The sequence below is a fragment of the Rhizoctonia solani genome, chromosome 12 (genome assembly GCF_016906535.1).
Source record: "Rhizoctonia solani chromosome 12, complete sequence".
In the NCBI taxonomy this organism is placed as follows: Eukaryota; Fungi; Basidiomycota; class Agaricomycetes; order Cantharellales; family Ceratobasidiaceae; genus Rhizoctonia; species Rhizoctonia solani.
The window spans coordinates 981,279-1,000,041 of NC_057381.1; the positions used below are offsets into that span (position 1 = coordinate 981,279).

The 18,763-nt window shown below is 46.8% G+C and overlaps 9 protein-coding genes across 9 annotated transcripts; 4 read left to right on the forward strand and 5 right to left on the reverse strand.

The window, feature by feature from the left end:
• Positions 1–21: 21 nt before the first annotated feature.
• On the forward strand, positions 22–1,095 carry RhiXN_11542 (complex 1 LYR-like protein; the record flags this gene model as incomplete). The annotated part of the gene is made up of 3 exons (XM_043331357.1): positions 22–201; positions 273–666; positions 713–1,095. The coding sequence occupies 3 exons, from the start codon at positions 22–24 to the stop codon at positions 1,093–1,095; spliced, it is 957 nt and encodes a 318-aa protein (XP_043184867.1).
• A 310-nt stretch (positions 1,096–1,405) lies between these two features.
• RhiXN_11543 (uncharacterized protein) lies at positions 1,406–2,576 on the reverse strand (the record flags this gene model as incomplete). The annotated part of the gene is made up of 2 exons (XM_043331358.1): positions 1,406–1,570; positions 1,632–2,576. 2 exons carry the CDS (start codon positions 2,574–2,576, stop codon positions 1,406–1,408), a joined length of 1,110 nt encoding a protein of 369 aa, XP_043184868.1.
• Positions 2,577–3,235: 659 nt separating this feature from the next.
• RhiXN_11544 (chitinase) lies at positions 3,236–5,750 on the reverse strand (the record flags this gene model as incomplete). Its single annotated transcript, XM_043331359.1, has 10 exons — positions 3,236–3,256; positions 3,316–3,378; positions 3,433–3,618; positions 3,669–3,788; positions 3,857–3,957; positions 4,020–4,097; positions 4,786–5,166; positions 5,220–5,378; positions 5,436–5,591; positions 5,669–5,750. 10 exons carry the CDS (start codon positions 5,748–5,750, stop codon positions 3,236–3,238), a joined length of 1,347 nt encoding a protein of 448 aa, XP_043184869.1.
• Positions 5,751–6,405: 655 nt separating this feature from the next.
• Positions 6,406–7,470, forward strand: RhiXN_11545 (coatomer epsilon subunit domain-containing protein; the record flags this gene model as incomplete). Its single annotated transcript, XM_043331360.1, has 6 exons — positions 6,406–6,412; positions 6,451–6,611; positions 6,645–6,820; positions 6,877–7,012; positions 7,065–7,309; positions 7,362–7,470. The coding sequence occupies 6 exons, from the start codon at positions 6,406–6,408 to the stop codon at positions 7,468–7,470; spliced, it is 834 nt and encodes a 277-aa protein (XP_043184870.1).
• Positions 7,471–8,489: 1,019 nt separating this feature from the next.
• On the reverse strand, positions 8,490–9,158 carry RhiXN_11546 (uncharacterized protein; the record flags this gene model as incomplete). Its single annotated transcript, XM_043331361.1, has 5 exons — positions 8,490–8,563; positions 8,610–8,718; positions 8,771–8,990; positions 9,045–9,106; positions 9,156–9,158. 5 exons carry the CDS (start codon positions 9,156–9,158, stop codon positions 8,490–8,492), a joined length of 468 nt encoding a protein of 155 aa, XP_043184871.1.
• Positions 9,159–9,762: 604 nt separating this feature from the next.
• RhiXN_11547 (integral membrane family protein) lies at positions 9,763–11,081 on the forward strand (the record flags this gene model as incomplete). Its single annotated transcript, XM_043331362.1, has 8 exons — positions 9,763–9,843; positions 9,894–9,899; positions 9,948–10,117; positions 10,167–10,272; positions 10,336–10,423; positions 10,472–10,598; positions 10,654–10,818; positions 10,877–11,081. 8 exons carry the CDS (start codon positions 9,763–9,765, stop codon positions 11,079–11,081), a joined length of 948 nt encoding a protein of 315 aa, XP_043184872.1.
• A 295-nt stretch (positions 11,082–11,376) lies between these two features.
• Positions 11,377–13,740, reverse strand: RhiXN_11548 (uncharacterized protein; the record flags this gene model as incomplete). Its single annotated transcript, XM_043331363.1, has 9 exons — positions 11,377–11,550; positions 11,611–12,027; positions 12,085–12,204; positions 12,259–12,356; positions 12,568–12,699; positions 12,881–13,097; positions 13,172–13,337; positions 13,386–13,484; positions 13,538–13,740. The coding sequence occupies 9 exons, from the start codon at positions 13,738–13,740 to the stop codon at positions 11,377–11,379; spliced, it is 1,626 nt and encodes a 541-aa protein (XP_043184873.1).
• Positions 13,741–14,009: 269 nt separating this feature from the next.
• Positions 14,010–15,951, reverse strand: RhiXN_11549 (F-box-like protein; the record flags this gene model as incomplete). Its single annotated transcript, XM_043331364.1, has 3 exons — positions 14,010–14,692; positions 14,745–15,621; positions 15,670–15,951. The coding sequence occupies 3 exons, from the start codon at positions 15,949–15,951 to the stop codon at positions 14,010–14,012; spliced, it is 1,842 nt and encodes a 613-aa protein (XP_043184874.1).
• Positions 15,952–16,385: 434 nt separating this feature from the next.
• RhiXN_11550 (F-box-like protein) lies at positions 16,386–18,173 on the forward strand (the record flags this gene model as incomplete). Its single annotated transcript, XM_043331365.1, has 4 exons — positions 16,386–16,401; positions 16,456–16,646; positions 16,702–16,813; positions 16,867–18,173. The coding sequence occupies 4 exons, from the start codon at positions 16,386–16,388 to the stop codon at positions 18,171–18,173; spliced, it is 1,626 nt and encodes a 541-aa protein (XP_043184875.1).
• Between the last annotated feature and the right edge of the window lie 590 nt (positions 18,174–18,763).

Genomic DNA, 18,763 nt, shown 5'->3' on the forward strand with positions numbered 1-18,763 from the left:
AATCAAAACCGCCGGACAAGTATGGATCTCATCACAGCTACATATCGCTATACTCACTCTGTGAAAAAGAAATTGAGGCAACTGCAAGCTGCTAACAACGGTGATAAAACCGCCGTGGCGCGGACCCCTCAGATTTGCCTATGGAGTTTCAGGGCCAATTCGCCACCAGAACTTGTGTGTGGTATGACCAACACTCACCTTGTACTCATCTAAAAATTATTCAGGGCCATGTACAAGCTTACTGGTAACTCGCCCAATCCTACCGACACCAGACCCCTCCCTTCGCGCCCGCACTCAAGGCCCTGCTGTCCTCTCCTTTGGCGCGCACGAAGCCTGGTACTAAAGTCCAGCCCGATGAACCACTGGCACTTTCACTGGCACTGGATAGGCGTGGATGGTTAGGAAAGCTTCCGGAGCGCAGGGAACGAAATCTATGGTGGAATTGGTGGCGAGAAGAACCAACAAAAACACTTGTACCGACGGAGATTGAAGTAGTCGAACCAAGCCCAGATAACGCAAGCACACTACCTTCCGATAAAGCCAGAGCCACAAACAATTCTGGTACAACTAGCTCAAAAGCATCTCTGCGGCTCAGACAACTAGGACTACCAGTGGCCAAAACTCAAGAATTCGACTTGATACATCGTGCTGAAGAATATTCTCAAAGTCACTGTTCCAAAGACGCCTCGCCGTTTCACTGAACGCATCCCAGACACCCAGGAACCAGAAGTTGGAACTAGTTTGGCCGTTCCTCCGCAATCAAGATTCATGCGCCGAAGATATCGCGAATTGCTGAGCAAAATGCCACTTCTGTCGTTCAATTCTGCACCATCTTCGCGAGTACCACCTACAGGTAGCTCTGATTTACGGCCTCAGGGCCGGAGCACCCCACCCGTGCCCCCTGTATCTCCCGGAAGGTTTAGTGTATCTATATCTCCACTCGCCACCACCCTTGGGCCTCGCAACCGGACGACTTACTCTCTCATGACTCAAGAAGACCGCCAGTGGATAGAACGTGCTCGCGAATCAAAAGGGCGCCCGGAACCCAAATCAGGAGTACCGCGTCCACTAAAACGTAGGAAATTTTGTTGCTAACCCAATGAAGAGTTGACCATTACCCATGTACCAGTACTCTATCACCCAAATTACCAAGTTCTAAACAAAGTATTTCTATGTGCTCGGCATTATTCGGTGGTCCGTATTCCTATCCCAACCAACGCCTACGGACCCATACTATGAAAATCCTTGGGCCTGGCCTCCACGAGATGCGTTGAAGACGAGGTGTACCAGATTCCCGACACTGAAGCCATGCTCTAGCTACCCCTCCTGCCTTTCTGAAGTATCTGCAGGTTGTGCAATAGACCCCTCTCTCAGCGATAGGATATTGATCTCGGATGTGGCTGATTCAATTTGACCGAGCGAATCCCTCGTGAACGATACCGCTGGATATCTGGATGGCTTCTCCGTTGGCCTGGTCGCTCGTGCGACAATGGTGATAGACTCGAGGTTCGGTAAGTTGGGCAGCTTTTCGGGCAAGGGAGTCTTCCCCAATTCGTATCCCTGATCCATGCTGCATTAAATTACTATTCAAAGCACGGGCAGTAAACTGCTTACCTCTATAGTCAATGGACCACATCGGGAAGGTACGTTCCAGCTAATGAGATGACATCCTCTACCAAGGTTTTAGAGACATATGCGAATTCGGAAATTCCGCATCCAAAAGGCTTGTCTCCTTGGCTTGATATGTCTCTGCTTCCCGCCAATGCCTCATGAATACCTGATAGCTCTTCATCGGCGCTCCCATACCCCCAACTCCACACTCTGACTTTATCCAATTTACTCGCACATACTCCCATGCTTTTCAACATACTTGCCGGCCCTGAGAAACTGTTCGCAACCGGAAGTAACCCTGGGGTAAATTGTTTCAGAACTCGGGCGCCTCGGGGCGATAAAGGATCGAGCAAGTCCAACCAGGAGCGGTTTTCAAAGCTGCTGATTCCCACGCATCCTTCGTCCCTATCACTTGGACGATGACGTGCCAAAAACCTCTCTAATGCGTCTGCGTTCTCTACCCCATCGATGTGAACCGTATGCAAGAATTTGTGGGTTCCAATGCGGTCAAGGGTCCATGTTGGGTGCGTGTGACGATACAGGAAACCCCATGCTAGGTCCAACATAGCGAGGTGCGGCAAAGCAGCAATAGCCCTGGATAGTAATCTAAAAAATGTGGCCGTTGGACGTGGCGTGTGATCGACGGTCTTGCGACGAGCATTGAGTGGAACGGGAGGATATTCCGTGTGTAGTGCCCGAGGCCGAAATGTAAGGCTTTGGACATGCACGCCTGGATGCTCTCGCAAAGTGCCGGTGGTTTTACGAGCATGAAATGTGATGGTTCGACAAAATCGTACGGCCTGTTTGAGTGAAACAAGCTTTACAGTTGTATACAATGCACGTGTTGCCTCGAAACGAAGGTAGGAACTGGCGCATGCAAAGGCTGCAAGATCGACTGGGTCGGTAACATATATGAGAATGTCTGAAATCAGCTCGGGGGGAACATCAGTGAGTCGTGCCAACATTGTTAGCTTTCACAAAGGCAACGAGTGAATATGGCTGAGCGGATCGACGAAACTCAGGTGCACACAAACGAACTATGAGGTATGGTGGTGATTGACTGAGCTGGCACTTTTCATTCTGTTATGAATATTCTTGTTGAAACCGAGATGAGATTGAATCCTGTCTCAGATGATTGCGTCAAATGAACAAAGCAGGGTCGTGTGACGCTGTGTGATAAGTATGATCCCCCAAGAGATAAGTTAGACTAACAAATCATACTTAGCACGTGGCAGCTGAACATGTTTAAAAACATCCTACAGCAGAACCATTCTGGTGTTCAATACAATCCATTGACTGCATGGATTACGTTCAAAACACGTCCTGGCCTCGAAATACCACGTCGCACGAGCGGAATGAAGCGTGGAAGAGAAGGTTGTATGACAAATATCGCGGAGATCCTGAACAGAAACATTCCCCCTGGGCTGAGTTTAGGTCTTATTAATTGAAGCAAGAATTCCCACTCCCCTTCTTTGATTTGTAAATGATAATAATAGTTCCACACAATAGGCTTACTGGTGCTGTATAGTAATACATAGCACCAAACTCATAAAAACCATGCATGATTACATATTCATGCTGCGTGTACAGGAACAGTGATTTAGCATATTTACAAGCAACAAGCCTATTTCAAGAATTTAGAAGCCTATTGCAGCTTGTCAATGATAGGCCCTTACGCTATAATCAAGATGGAGGTGAACTCACCAGATTGAGGAGGGAACCAAAGTCGTTGCCACCAGCGTTGGTGGCACCCGGGCCTGTCTTGGACTAATAGAGTATTCATAATTTAGTTTATGAGAATCTATTACAGCACGCTCATACCTGAACAAGTAGTTTCATAACCGTCATTGCAGCCGAATTTACAGCGTCTTGCTTCTGGCCAGTCTTGCTTTCCTGACTTTCAAAAAGTTTACTGGCCTCTGACATTGCCATGCCGATAAGCTGGGATCGACTATCTCCCCCACCAGAACCGGTCGGGCCCGAGCCCGAAGTAAAGTTTTTCAAAACCTACCAACTAAATGAGTATCCAAACCAGCTTGGGGGCTCATATTACTTACTTGCATTGCAGCGGCAGCTCCCAGCGATCCAGCATCGAGGCTACTGGCTTTTCCTTTCTCGTACGCTTCTGCATGAGCGTTCTGAACGTGTTGTTCGTTGATCGGCTCAGTATGCTGGGCCTAACGTCCGGGTTACGACATATACTACACGTTAGGGCTCATACTCGCCATGTAGTGTTGAAACCTACCTGGTTTTGATTAAGGAACCCAAGTGCAGTGCTAAACAATGAAGTGTCTCCAGTACCTCCTGAATGTTGTGTTGCATTTTGAACAGCCGCCTGCTGATCGACTGATCCACAAGCGTACGTCAAATAAACGCCAATTTAATGTTATTGGGTCATTGTTTCTTACTTGAGGGACCAAGTTGAGGTCCACCGTAACCTCCGCTACTTGGCTGGTTGTGTCCGTATTCACCTTGCGTTGGATTGCCTGTAACAAAACCATTGAATAAACTACTAGCCAATCATTAAATTGGTTTTGAAGACTTGCCTCCGTAGCCTCCTTGAGGAGCAATACCTTGTTGCGTCTGACCTGAAGAAAGCGTACTTAATATTCTTCACTGATGTTTATGAGATTGGTTCACAACCTTGCCCGCCATGCTGGGCTTTTTGAGATTCGCTATAGGCCTCGTAGCCTTGTTTGGCAAGGTTGATAAAGTTATCCTGTGAGACGTGATATTCAAGTTAGGGGCTGAAAAGATATATAGGTTTCAATAATGTTCACCATGGTACGATCGCTGAAGATCGAGTATCGATATAGATCGACCGAGACCGCAGCCTGACTTATATACTTCGGCTTGCCTCCGATGTCAGTCATCATCACGTGACTAACGTAATCGCATACATCCACAGCTATTTGTATTTAGATATGGATATGGCTAAGACAGCAACTCCAAACGAAAATTGGTACATCGTAAACATAAGAAGGCCTAAGCGAGAGGAGCCACGCGAAACTATTTATATGTTAGGGAGAGAAAGGAGTTAATAATTACAATGTTAGACTAGCAGTACATTGTGGCTCAGTATGTGATGGATGGCGATGTACGAAACGAGTGATATGCGACGAGGCTAATCAGAAGGTGAATGCAACTTTGGGCCCTTCATATTCAGTTCGATACCGGGTGGAGCATTGAGAGTCGTTTCGGATGCATTGCCTTGGACGCATTTCGCTTCTCGGTCTTCTATAGAAACAATCACATTGACAACAGGCATTTCGTGCCCTATTGTGCCATTTTTGACAAGTTTCTCTGCCTTTCGTACAGCAACAGGCTTGAAGATACGGCTATATGGATCCATGACAATCGAATCTTCAGGCTTTATTCCCCTCTCGCCGAGAGCTAAGAAGGCTGCATCTTCCCTTTTTACGGTCTCCTGGGGATTGATGGGATAATATTTAGGTATAGGCGTATTCCATAGATCGATTGGAGCTGTAGGGCGCCTTGCTAATGCCGCCCTATGCCACAAGCGGAATATGATGTGCCACATGAAGTGAAAAATGACTTTGCAGTGGTAAACCTCAGCAATTGTGGGCTGAAAATAATTTATGACTTACACATAATGAGTGATATCACGGATGTGACAAGAACTGCCGTCCAGTTTGAGCAAACCCTTCTCCCGGAAGTTACCAATCCCTCGTAAACCCCAAATGATGTTTTATCTAGTGAACAAACTTCTGCCTGGGGTGCAGATATGCCTGCGAGAACAACAGAAGCTTATCATCAAAGAGTATGAGCTAGCGAGTAAGATTGAATTCTTTTCGCCAGCTCACCTAGCTCTAGACCGGCAGCCAAACCCACCCACCCAAACTCTACATAAGCTGGGGTGTGGATGGCGAAGTGCCAATCGATGATTAGGGACATCAAAGTGGTCAATGCGCAAGTTATAGCGTTGAGTATAATCATAGCAATTGAAAATTGATGGGGTTCTGTTGGGGGTACCAGTCAGCGTGTACCTCGACACATAGCCACGCAGTTGGGCTTAGCGCAGAAATATAGCACCTACTGATGTATGCATCACTGGTAATGGGTGAGATGCTGTACTCGGTTTCGGAAACTTGATGGACGAAGGAGGATTGTGTATACATTGCGGCAACTAGGGCACTCAAGGCGGCTATCACTATGAGGAGATATTAGATTGTATGCACATGGCAACTCAACCATGCCAGTGCGGAATAGAATACTCGCATAGTACACCGTGTCGGTAACCAGTTCGTTTCAAGTGATCACCAGCCATCGTTGTATTATTCGGTTGATATAGAAAGTGGGACGAGAGGGGACGGATACCTATGGGGGTTATTCAGACTTAATTCCACGCGCTTGCAGGGTTATATAGAGCTTTATTCCTACTGTTTTCAGAAAATGTGATTCACTTGTTAGCCGATGATTGCGTTTCTGAGGGAGTCCGTTACCCCCTTCCAGTCTGGGAACGAACAAGGGAAGACTGTGTCCCCAGAGTGGCACATTCGGCCACAAGAACATGACCAACCCTTTCTGGGGCTAACATCAAATAGACGTGCCAGGGTCCTGGAGGCTGTACGAGAAGAACATGACCAGCTCGCCAGTGGCCACACTTATTAAGGGACCAAACCTTGGGTGAGCGGCTTGCTACGATGCGTACACGTTCCATGAAACAGTTCCCGCTTACCCGCGCCGATCGAGAAAGGATCTGAGAGGTCACGTGCTATTTGGTACCACAGCCACAGGGCGAGACCGAGACACGTCCCTCGGTCTACAACCAAAATGGATAGTGATTCCCTTTTCCATCTCAAGAATCAGTTTTCTTAGGTGCCTATAGTGCATTGACGGCAAATCCACTTCCGGACGAAAACTCCCCCGACTACTTGCAAACACTCTTGTATACTGCTCGGTCACACATCGCACTGGGAGATACAGCATCTGCTCTTGCCATCCTTCCAGAAACCGACTCTGAACCCAGCGTTAAAGCTGTTCGTGCTTTAGCTCACTACTTACAAGGACAGGACTCGGCCACTGCTTTGGAGGAACTGCGTGATGCGAGCCTAGAGGTTGAAGGGGAGGAGGGGCCCTTGAATGGGGTTGTGAAAGTCGTTGCTGCTACAGCTTTCTTGCGCGAAGGAGAGGTCGAAGAAGCATTGACCACGCTCGGTGCTGGAACTGGCACTAAGGACATTGAATGGTATGTATTACATCTATTTTCCTTGCATTTCTCGTAGCGAATTATAGTATACACAGTGCTGCTTTGACGGTACAAGCATATCTGTCTATCAATCAAATACACCTTGCCAAAAAGGAGTATGAATTGGCGAAAAAACACGCGGATGACACTTTATTAATCCAGCTAGTCGAAGCAGCTCTAGGGTTAGCAACCGTGAGTATCAAGGAGAGTTTATGCGTGTTCGGCCTTTGATTGTGCCTCACAGGGTGGCACTGGTGTAACGCAAGCATCTTATATTTACACTGAGCAATCGCTGCTCCTATCTTCTTCATCTAATCCTTCGATTATCGCTGCCAAAGGCATTGCCCATCTATTGAAGGGACAGTTACCTGAAGCAGAAGCAGATTTTGCAGAAGCGGAACGTGTAGGGAAGAGTGCCGACGCTGCAGTGGGACGTGTGGTTGTAACCGAGTTAAGTGGAAAACCAGGGGCCGGAGAGGAGCAATTTAAGTGAGCTTAGTCCTCTTGATTTGTCTCGCGCATATCTGACTCCTCCTTTTAGTGATTTAACGCAGAGCTACCCAGATCATCCATACGTTAAGGACGTGTTAGCCAAGTCGGAGTTGTTTGACGAGATCGCAGCCAAATTTACGGTTTCAACTGCAGCTTGAGTAGTTTAAAACCATTGCTCAGTACTGCACTGTATGCAAAGCTACTACCGCAATCTATAACTTTAAACTATGACCCACACGCTGCCTTCTCAAAGCTTGTTTTTAATGGGCCAGATCTAGGGTGACGGGCTTGTTACACGTAGTTAGTGTTAATATGCTGCGTGAGGCATAGAGAGATAGAAACACAGGGGCTAGTATAAGATTATAGGGGACCTTTTTTGTTGTGCTCGTTCAGAACGATGATTTACAGCATGCCGAAGCGGGTGTATCATTCGGAGGCTGATGCTCACGTTTCAGCAGATCTCATCGTACTGTGGAGATCGATGGAATTGTCTCATTGATATCTTAGTTTGGCTGTCGATAAGCTATCCGTAACACCAACTGTCGAAGCTAAATTCTCAGACAACGAGACTAACGCTATAATTACGTAGATAAAAGTAAACCCCTGGGGACTGACTCGGAGTGGCACATGAGCCACACGAGGCATTTGGAGCTCCGCTAACTTGAATTTTTAGTTTGTGAGACGTTGTTATTTTTGCTGAGAGTATTTAATTTTTTCGGGTGTTGTGTGGGAGGTATAGTATAACTGAACTGTGCGGGGAACATTGGTACTATTTTATTAACTAGCTCTGGGCTATATCACATCTTGTTACTAGTTTCATCATCGTATCGCCAACCATTCTGGTGCCTCACGTTGAATCTATTGGCCCCTTTCTGGGGATACATTCAAGTTCAGTTATCCAAGATAACGATCAAGTATGGCAGTTGCGGATACCCCAGTCCGGTTAGCTGCTATTCCTTGTTCGTGTATAACGCGTGTAACTCAGAGTTGAAATATTTCATTTTCGGGACTCTGATGGATAAATGGCTCCCTGGTTTGCCGTATCACACTTTATCTTTCTGGGCCATAGTTCATCACCGTGGGCCTCACAGGCGAAGTCAACAGAAACACGAGAAATAAGTAATATATATATTTGGGCTAAATGCGAACGCAAGCCGCGTGACATCGCGGTTGTAGCTCAATCCGCGATACCAATAATAGTAACTATATGGACAAAGGCACGCAGTTTTCCATGTCTTATCCTGGTCCGACCTAAATAAACAGGTTAAATCAATAAACTCCGAGTTAAACAGGTAACCTGCCTTAGGGATGTCATGGTGTTCGCTGAGAGATTCAAGCTTAGCATTGAACTCATGAACTCTGTCTTTGTGTGTCTTAGACGCAAGTTTGGCAACACGTTCCAATCGCTAAAAACGGATTAATTAAATTCACTTTTCAAAAGGTATGATTACTAGCTACCCGTTTTCGCTGAGTCTCTTCGAACCGAATTTCCGCGGCAGTCTTTTTCGAACTTGAAGCATTACCCGAAGAAGTACCAGCCGGAGATTCGTGTCTACTACCAGAAGGGACAGGGGAATTATCCTTGGTTTGCGTTTCAACGGGTTTTGCTTTGGCGACTGGGTCTTCCCCAAGAATAGCTTTTTTCGAAGAGGTTTGGGACGAGGATTTATGTTTTTTCCTACGAAGATATAGTTTGCTAAATAGATACAATTTCTATCATTTATATGCTTACTTCTTCTCCCCTCCACCTTTCAACTTGAGGGAGCCACCGGGGCGAAAATCGTAGGCGTCGCTCTAAGTGCAAGTTTTAGTAGTAGAGTCAAAAAATTGCTATGAATAGTACCATTTTGAGCGGACACCCAGCACGTTCTCAAATAAGAACACAATGTTGGTGCGGGATCCGATGAATGTGGTGGTGGTGAGGATTGTGTGGGGATTGATGTGTCACTGTCTTTGACACGTGATCTTGCCCATAAGCGCTCAGCAACTGGATACTACGTTTGCAAGCGTATTCTTGACCATTCGGATCGCTAAGGCCCGGTTTTCGACAAGGGAAAGCTGTCGCACGACAGGAGCTCTAACTGTAGAGTAGTTTCAATACAGTCAGCTTAGTCCTTTATATTTAGGTGAGCATTTTATGCTACCCCGAGATTACATTCGCGTGAACGTTCGCATTGCAGACCTAGACGTTAGAAAATTAGGCTTGATCAACTTTGTGGGACTGAAAACCGCGCTCAACATAGCTACTAGACTGTCTTGGTAGCTTGTGGCAATGGCGTTCCTTAGCAGCCCATTCACTCTCATCCAACAAACACCTCCAACTACCAAAATATTCACCATATGCACCGTTGTATTTTCCTTAGGGTACATACTAGGAAGCTTCTACTCTCCCCCTGTTGGTGGTATGAATATTACACGCGAACTCATTGCATATTAACCAACATCCATTCATGACCAGAACGATCCCTGATGAACTGGGTTGGTCCAGAACACTTTCCCTATCTGGTGGTGATCCCTGGCTCTGTGCTATGGTACCCTTGGACACTTTTAACTTCCATGTTTGTCGAAACGCATATCATAGAGGCTGGTATTTCCCAATTGCTACAGACCTTATACTGATAAATTCTGTGAATAGTTGATCCTGAGCTTGCTTGTTGTTCCTCCATCACTACGGTATCTAGAAAGACTATGGGGGTCTATCGAGACAGCTAAATTCATATTCGTGACGGTTGTCGCGTCTAATGTCATTGCTGTTGGGCTCTCATGGATAGAGTACGTTGTTATTGGGAAGCCAGAACTGTTCCTGTAAGTGATTGATTGCCTTTGTGTAATCCCCATCTAATCCGATGGTAAGCTTTGGAATGATATATCGTGGCCAGTCTGCATTACAGTGTGGAATCCTGGTTGCCTTTACTCAATTAATCCCGGAGCACCAAGTACAGTTATTTGGTGTAATAAAAGTGCGCGTAAAGGTAGGCAGCAACCCAGCTTTTCTGTGTTACCGTTCTAACGGTATTGCCTAGACACTCCCGATGGCATACGTGACCTACTCTAATATAATGTGCATCATCGGATATCAAGCTCCTTTTATTCTTATTCAGTTTGGATGGCGTAAGTAATCTCTATACTATACATGTAGTATATTTAACATAGGTACAGTCGTATCATGGGTTTGGTTACGCTTCTACAAGCGAACGGTCTTGGAGGGATCGTTGGGTGGCGTGACCACTCATGGAGACCGTAGTGAAACCTTTGCGTTTGTGAATTGGTTCCCGCCAATTGCTCAGTAAGAATATTTTAAGTCTGTCCATACGCTTCACGATGCTGATATTGGCTAATAGCAAACCGGTATCAATACTATCAACTTTTGTGTACACATACGCCGTGCGCTTCAACCTGGTGCACCCATCTGGTTCTTCCGTTCCCGACGGAAACAACGTCGAGCTTGGTAACGGAGGATATGCACCTCTACCCGGTGGTGCACGGGCTGAAGCAGAACGAAGGCGGTATGTGGTTCGCCTTTGTGACCCATAGATTGGTTCTGACGCATCTCACTTGGCACAGTGCAATGGCCCTGAAAGCCCTCGACCAGCGAATGGCCGCAGTATCGAATTCACAGCCTGCGACCCAAACATCGATATCTTCTGAAACGCCCGTAATCCCGAAAGCGAACCATGGACATGCTTCGTCCTCGTCTCGCAAACTCTCAGTCACTTCGATTCCTACTGATTCCAAAGTACACAAGTCGGATGAGGATTCAACAAGATAGTGTAAGCTATGTAGGCAATTTATTTCTTATAGGGAAACCCCTTGATTGTGTTATGCTGTTGCGTGCTGTGCAATTTGTACTGCGATATAATAGGATTTATTCGGCAAGCCCTCCCATAATCATAGTAGAAACGTAATTTACAAAAGAAAAAGAAAGCAGTCGTGGATCGCTCCTGGAGCAGCTACACGACACGATGTGGGGAATGTAACATCTAGATGCTAATTAGCGCCATCTTTGCGCAAGTAGGATACAAATCTGTAAAAAGAAATAGAAAATATTCACGGAATATCGCTCTCTACTTTTCCTTCGGCTCGCCGTTCAGATCGAGGCCTAATCCGTTCGTTTGTCCAGGAAGCTCTACCTCCATGCTGCTCCTGGAAGTGCCATCACGGCTGCTTTTTGTTGACTCCCGATCAATAGATACGGATCCTGCTCCGCCACTGGGCGATTCTATTGCATAGAACCAAAACTATCGAATAAAGGCGCTAAGCATGCAACGGCCTATACAATTTTCTGGGTTTCTTCATACCTTGGATGCTTTCTTGCCGGGCACCGGTTCTAGTTTGACATAAGTAGACTTGGACTTTCCATCATCGCCTTCGAGACTCAATCGATCTACGTGCAACGGACTGGCAGTCGCGGTCCTGGCCCTCTTCACTATCTTGCCATTGGTAATATCAATGTCGTCGTCTCCCGAGCGGGTGCTGCTGGTTTCCGCATCATTTGCGGCCAAGCGAGCACTGCGTCTGCCTATTGGCCTTGCTTGGATGGGGCGGACTCGTTTGCCTGCATTCCGTGTGCTCCGACGCAGGCCCCCATCGTCATCATCATCTGGCGTGTAGTCATTCATGTCCTCGTCCGGTGTAGTATGTGATGACTCGGCCTCGCCATTAAACTCCTCATCCGAGCGTTCGCCATTTTCGTCGGCATAGTCGTCTTCGAAATCCTGCATACATGTTGGAGATGAGAAGACGAGCAAGCCGAGCCGCTTAGCATTACTTACATCTGCATCATATACGTAATCAGGTCGCTTGGTCTGTCTGCGAGTGCGAGTTGACCGGAGTTCCGCCTGGGCAATCATCATGTTCCGTTTCTCGGCTCGCTTTCGCGCTCGCTCGAGTCTCTGGAGAAACAGTTAGGTGCGCTCATCTCTAAACGAAGTCAAGCGACCGCTTACACTCAGCTCATTGTCTATAGCCTCCAGGTGTGTTCCTTCCAGTTTCTCGACCAGGTCGACTTGTGCTTGTTCAAATCTCGAGCGCTTCGTAGATTTACCTGTAGAATCGCAATGTCAGGGTCTTGTTTGATGTTTGCTCATATTTGTAACCCCACTCGAGCAAGAAACTAAAAAGAAATGCGCAAAGGTTGCCTAGCGGATGGCTGACGGAAGCAAGATAATCGCATCCAACATGATCTTTCCGCCGTACAAGAATCGTTCCCCTCATCTCGCAAAACGCACTAGGGGTTGGTTGGATGAAGAACATACCTGTAGGAGGTTTAGGAAGCGTGCTTTTGAGATATTCGACCGTGTTCATGTACTCGTCGCGTGTCGAGGATGTAGCGTAGAATACGCAATGGGACTTCCACGGGTTTCCAGATACATAAACGCGTGTGGAATCTGGGGATCACGCGACGAAAGAAAAAGGAGGTCAGATGAATAAAACGTGGAATTAGTGAGAGAGGGCAGGGGGTTTGGCAGAGTAGTAAGTTCCTGTGTCCCATTGGCAGCGAACAAAAATCCAACTGGTCTGGGGCCCTAAACTAATAGTGGGAGGGTTCAAATGGAGGTTTCAGCTCACCATCAAGTGTCCAGAATCGTCGTCTTGAGCGGTCCTGGCCCATTGGTTCAACGAGTAGCTGCTTTTTGGTATAACCTGCGGCGGCAGGTGGAGGTGCTTCCTTTTTGGCTCCCTTTCGGTGTTTAGCGGGACGTGCGCCCCAAACTGTGTCAATAATATCACGAACAAGAGCCGAATGCTGTAGCTGATAGTCTACCAGCTGGCGCAATATTTGCAACTTGAATCACGTTCCGATTAAGAAATTGAATCGTTAAAAGGCACTAAACCAAAGGCGAAAAGTTTGATACATACCTTGGTCTCCCATGGTAATGTGAACACATCACCTTCATGTCCCGCAAAAGGGTCAAGATTACGGTGAAGGGAATCATCCCACCAACAGCTCCGTTCGCTTGTGCGTAGGAATTCGTCGAGCAGAGATTGGGTTGTTCGAGCAATCAAGTTCGGGCTGATGTCATGACTGCGTAAGTTTTGTGTCGAGCCAACACGCCACGTGAGATGGACATACCCGGTGTTTCTTGAACCTGGTCTCAAATTCAACACGAACCGAGCCAGCACCTGCTCTAGCACTGGGCTAGGACCCGGAAATAACAGCGCCTCTTCAAGACTAGAGGAACATACAAATTCATCAACAGCTCACCCATAACAACACCGACTTACTCGGTAGGGCTCTCCAGGCCATCCTTCCCCCTCAGGCTAGTAAACTTGACGATAAAAGCATAGACATAAGCCGTCTCCCATCGTGAGGATGGATGATCTGCGTTGGGCTCTAATAGCATAATTTCTTTAGCTACTTCCTCCTTTTGTTGTGGTTCTCCGTTAGCTATCGGCTCTGGTGCGTTGAGTGAAGTGTCCGGATCCATGGTTGTGGCGGGATCTGAGGAGGCGCCTGCAGTAACATCGTGTTCATGATTTGAGTTACTTATATCTGGAGGAGCTGGCCCTCAGTACTTAGGTAAGCGTGAGCCAAATATCGCCAAGTATATTTCCGAACCATGCAAGGCCGAAAAGCGTAGAAGCAATGCATTAATACACTACAGATTGCATAAATGTGGTATATCGGTTGAATGAATATAATACAGTAGCATTTCGAAAGGCAAAAAGTTCGAGATAAGTATACGAGACCGCTCCACTAATCTTCATCTGAAGAATAGCTGTCGTCTTCACTGCCAGAATAAGCCCAATAGTCTTCGTCACTATCATCGATCGATGATACGATAAATTCTCCATTGATAGATTCATGCCTTTCGGCCAAATCCCGAGCTCGGAGCGTACGGGCCAGATATTCGAGGTCCCTATCGAGCTCCTGAACCGTCCGGACGACTTGAGACCAGACGAAATAGTCTCCCTGGCTATACGGAACCGAACCTGATGGTTTAGGACACTCGATCTGACGCAAATTGGGGAACAGCGCCGAAAAGAAGTCGGAGACGGCTTCTGCCTTGTAGATGCACGGGCACCCAATGTTTAGGTATGTAAGCGAGCACCTGACACCAGGGCTGCTGATATCCCGCCGGGAGTATAAGTCTGCGTTGAAGACGGTGTGAGTGTGATCCTGCCGGATTCCGAGCTGGAGTGAGCACAGCCTCGGGCAATACTGGGAAAACGGCGCGAGTCCCTGTAGCGTAACTAGCGTTTTGCTTGAATGCGCCTGGTCCATATCCAGCTCTCGCAAAGAAGGCCATGATCGTGCTGCTCTGTCCAGAAAATCGTCAGAAAGACGTAAACTGCTATCCCGTGGGACCCGGACCACTAATTTTTCGAGAGAATTAAGTGCCAATAATGGCTCAAAGTCAGAGTTTTCAAAAATTTTCACTGTGATAGGTTGTGAGAAAGACAAGTCCAATTTACGGAAATAAATGCGCACCAAACTTCCCCTCCTCCGCAATATCATTCGCTGTGACTATCAAAGTCAGAAGATTCGGACATGCCTGTGCCATTGCTGCCAGATTAACAGTTGGAAGGATGGTGGCACTGGTAACCTTTTCACGTTCTGGAAGGTATCGGAGTTCCAGGTCTCGAACATTGTGGAGCACCAGGCCTGTGAAGTACTCTTCTCCAATAGTTGAAACATCGAGTAAGCGAAGCTCGCGTAAAGATTTGAATAGGGCTCCTTTGTACTTGATGTCCTCGCCTGAACTTTTGAGGGATCCGTGTATAGTCAGAGTTTCCAGGGTACTAATTGATGCAAGTGCTGAAAAGAGATATTTTCCTACCAGCCGTCCTGGCAGTTCGATGTGCTTCCAGGGTCGGCTCAGTACGAATGGGAATCGAGATAAAGATGGGGAAAGATTTTTGGAATAGGCCCAGTATGGCTCGAGGAATCCTCCAAAATACTCTTTATTGTCTGATTCTCCGGTGAAGCGAATGCTAAAGGATGTAAGACCTATGGCATCCTGGCAAGCTACCCTCCAACTTGAAAAATATGTGCTATACAAATTTGCGCTACTCGCTTCGTAGGTGATGTGTCGGAGAGATGTTAACCTCGTAATAGATTGGGAGGTCAATGGTGCGTAATGATCGTTTCCGATAGTAAGGGCGAATAGGCGAGGAAATATCCCTCGGCACGCCATCGGGCAGATTTCTTGTAAAGCATATAAAACTAAAAGAGCGTGGAGACTCGATCGAGTTAAACATATATGTGTGATGCGCTGAGTCCGCATTCGAAATAGCTTTGTCTCTTCTATCCAGTCTACATCAAAAGATCGAAGTTCGCACCATGCTTGAGCCAGGGTGGGTTCGGTCTATCAAATAGGTCAGGTATAGTTTATTATGAACGGTGTAGGACTCACCCCTTCGGGCTGATCATCGCCGCGTGGGCTATTTGGTGGGCTGGCGAGTTCCGGGTATGGCTTGTGAATCAATCGGTTCCATGCAGGATTACTGAAACAAGATAACGCATTTTTGGTGAACGATTTATTTACCAGGCATTCGAGGTCCTGTACTTGAGCCCATAAGAGTTCAGTGGCAGGCTCTCTCCAAGCACGGCAAACTTGAGCACATTTCCCAAGTGAGCTCTGATCGAGGTAACCCAACGTTGCCAGTAGTAGCTCAGGAATATCCAATACAGACATCGCCTAGAGTTGGCTCTGTGCAGGAACAAGAGAGTGTAAAGCAGGGGCAGATGTCCGAACCAAGGGCTTATAAGACCCTCGTGGCTATAATCAAACGTGTGACCAAATCCAAATTTTCTAGTTGGTCCCTAAGTATTGTCCCAAAAGGAAATCCCCACAGTGTCGAGAACGTGCGGATTAATCGGTAATCGACTCGATTATCGGACTTCTTGCATGGACTGCCACGGTAGTCGGTCGCTTGAGTTGAGAACAAACTTACGTGAACCAAAGCGTGGGAACTTGGCAGGATCACCGTAGTATCACGTGGAAAATTCCGAAACCTCCTTGGCTTATCGTCTTTGTTTGGTGTGGCACCATCATTGCGACCCCACTGTGCTCTCCAAGATTATGTTCTAGCGAGCTCATTGTTTTATTCAATTTACACAACAAACGAAATGAAAAACGATCAAGGTACTTCGTTTGCTAGCAAAGGGGTGTTACAGTACTGATATTACAGCGCCGTAGACGCGTCGTTCTCAGAACAGGCCCGTGAAAAACGTGAACAGCAGAATAAGCTTGTATGGATAAACAGGTTCCCAAATGAGATTCTGTCTCGCATTTTTGTGATTGGTGAAGAGATGGATCAAGATAAAGATGATTCTGAGGATCAGCGTGACAAGGATGACCCCGTTCTACAGTTTCAGGAATTAGTAGCAGTATGTTCTTGACATATATTCCCCCGCATATTCTCATGTATTGTGTACTCACTAGCAAGTGTGTCGCAAATGGAGGGAGATCGCTGTCAATATGCCCATGGTTCGTCCCTCCTGCTCTGAGTACGATCAATCCCAGTTGATAGAGGTCTGGCACTTTAGCTCTGGACGTACATATCAGTATCCGGCCCGAAATCCTTCAGCAGTGCATCCCTTTTTCTAGAAAGGTCGGGAAAGACCATTCCTCTCGAGATAGAAATTGATGTCCTTGAGCACTTGGATATCGATTCGTGGTCGGAAACCTCTGACAATCCAAGTTTGGAGCTTAAACTTGTTCTGGATGCCTTAAACTTTCTCGATTTCAAAGGAGCGAAACCATTTCGTTGGGCAAGATTGGCAATCTGGTTCGAAAAACCTAGGACCTTTTTTGCCATTGTCGACCTTCTGATCGATGCTTCTCTGAGCAACTTGCGGAAGCTAACTCTTGTCAACACAGATACTGATACAATGGTGGTTGAAGATTTTGTTGTTGAAGCGATGAGGGAGCGGAATTTATCCAACTCGGTATTGTTCCGCACTCCTCCGCCGTTACTTCGAGAGCTCGAGCTGGTTGGCGTACCAAGTAACTTTTTCTTTCCCCACGAGAGCACATCACTAGTTGTCAATCTTACTCGCCTGGACCTGGGCTTTCTCTTGTATCTTCCCCCGCTTATGTGTCTTCGTTCAGTCCTGCTTCACAACCCTCGCCTTGAATCGCTGTGTTTAGATACCGGGATGATCGAAACAACCAATTTTGAACACAAGAACGCTACAGAAACCCGAGTTCGCATGCCTTTCTTGCGCCGATTCTCTTTGCAGGAGCCTATATCAGTGGAGTGGGGACTCTCTGTTCTTCAAATGATTGATGCACCAGAACTTGAAGCTCTTGCCCTCAACTTGGACCGATCTGAATCGCTTGCAGATCCAATACCTTTTTATATTGCGTACGGCAAAGGGTTTAACGGGGAGGAAGTTCCGCCTAAAACAACAGATATGCGTCCCATTTATCCCACACTAAAACACCTTGCGCTGGGACCTTTCACAGGGACTTCGCTATCGCTTCTTGCTATGTTGGGGTCCTTGAGAACCATTACGAGACTAGATTGGGAGCTTCAAGAGCAAGAGCCGATCACAATTAACCAAGCATTAGAGGACCACAAGATATGTCAAGGCGTGGAGCATATTCGAGTATATGGCGTCCATGAGCTCGACTTGGCTGATCTGGTTGAGTCTAGAATTCGCAACGGGGCACCCTTCAAAACTGTAGAAGTCAACTCTCGCGATTGGCGCAACTTTTCAGAGCCTATGAAAGCGAAACTATCTGACGAACTGCGACTGGCGAAATTTAGGCCATATGTCGATGATAACGAGTCCGATAGTGATACGTCTACTGATTCGGATTCGGGCTATTCAGACTCGGACTCGAGTTCAGATTCGGGCGATTGGACAGACACAGATTCAGGCAATGCTGATGATCACGAAGACAGTTAATCCGGAAATGACTCAAATAGCAATCCATAAACCGCAGGCGATGCGGATGTATCTATCAGTGGCCACAGTGACTCTGACTTAAATTAATCAAATAGCATATTTGTTTTCAGCCAATAAGAACGGGAGGTCAATCCTATTAAGTGAACAGAGTGCAATGCCTGGTGATATTTGGAAAACGAACTGGGGCACAACGATTAATATTCTTAAAGACAACAAAATAAACAATTACAGCTGGCGGCGGACCCGAAAAGAGCTGATGCGGATAATTGCCAAGTTTGGTAATCTGGTAAGAGAAACGTATCGTAATAATCTGCTTTTCTTAGCCCGATTACATCAGGTTCTACATCTGTTATCTGGACTCATCTTTATTTCATAGACCTCCGAACTTAGTACAGGTACCGCCCACAGGGATAACAGCAACTATGAACGAGGTACATGTGCGGTAGTAGTGAACCAATAGAGACGTCTCGCTTGACTCAACATACACGCGAGTCAGCAATATGCTTCTATCCGCGCGTAGGGACTGGAATCTATTACATCGATGATCATGAGTGCTAGAATGTTCCAGATATGCTATCACAGCTTAGCCA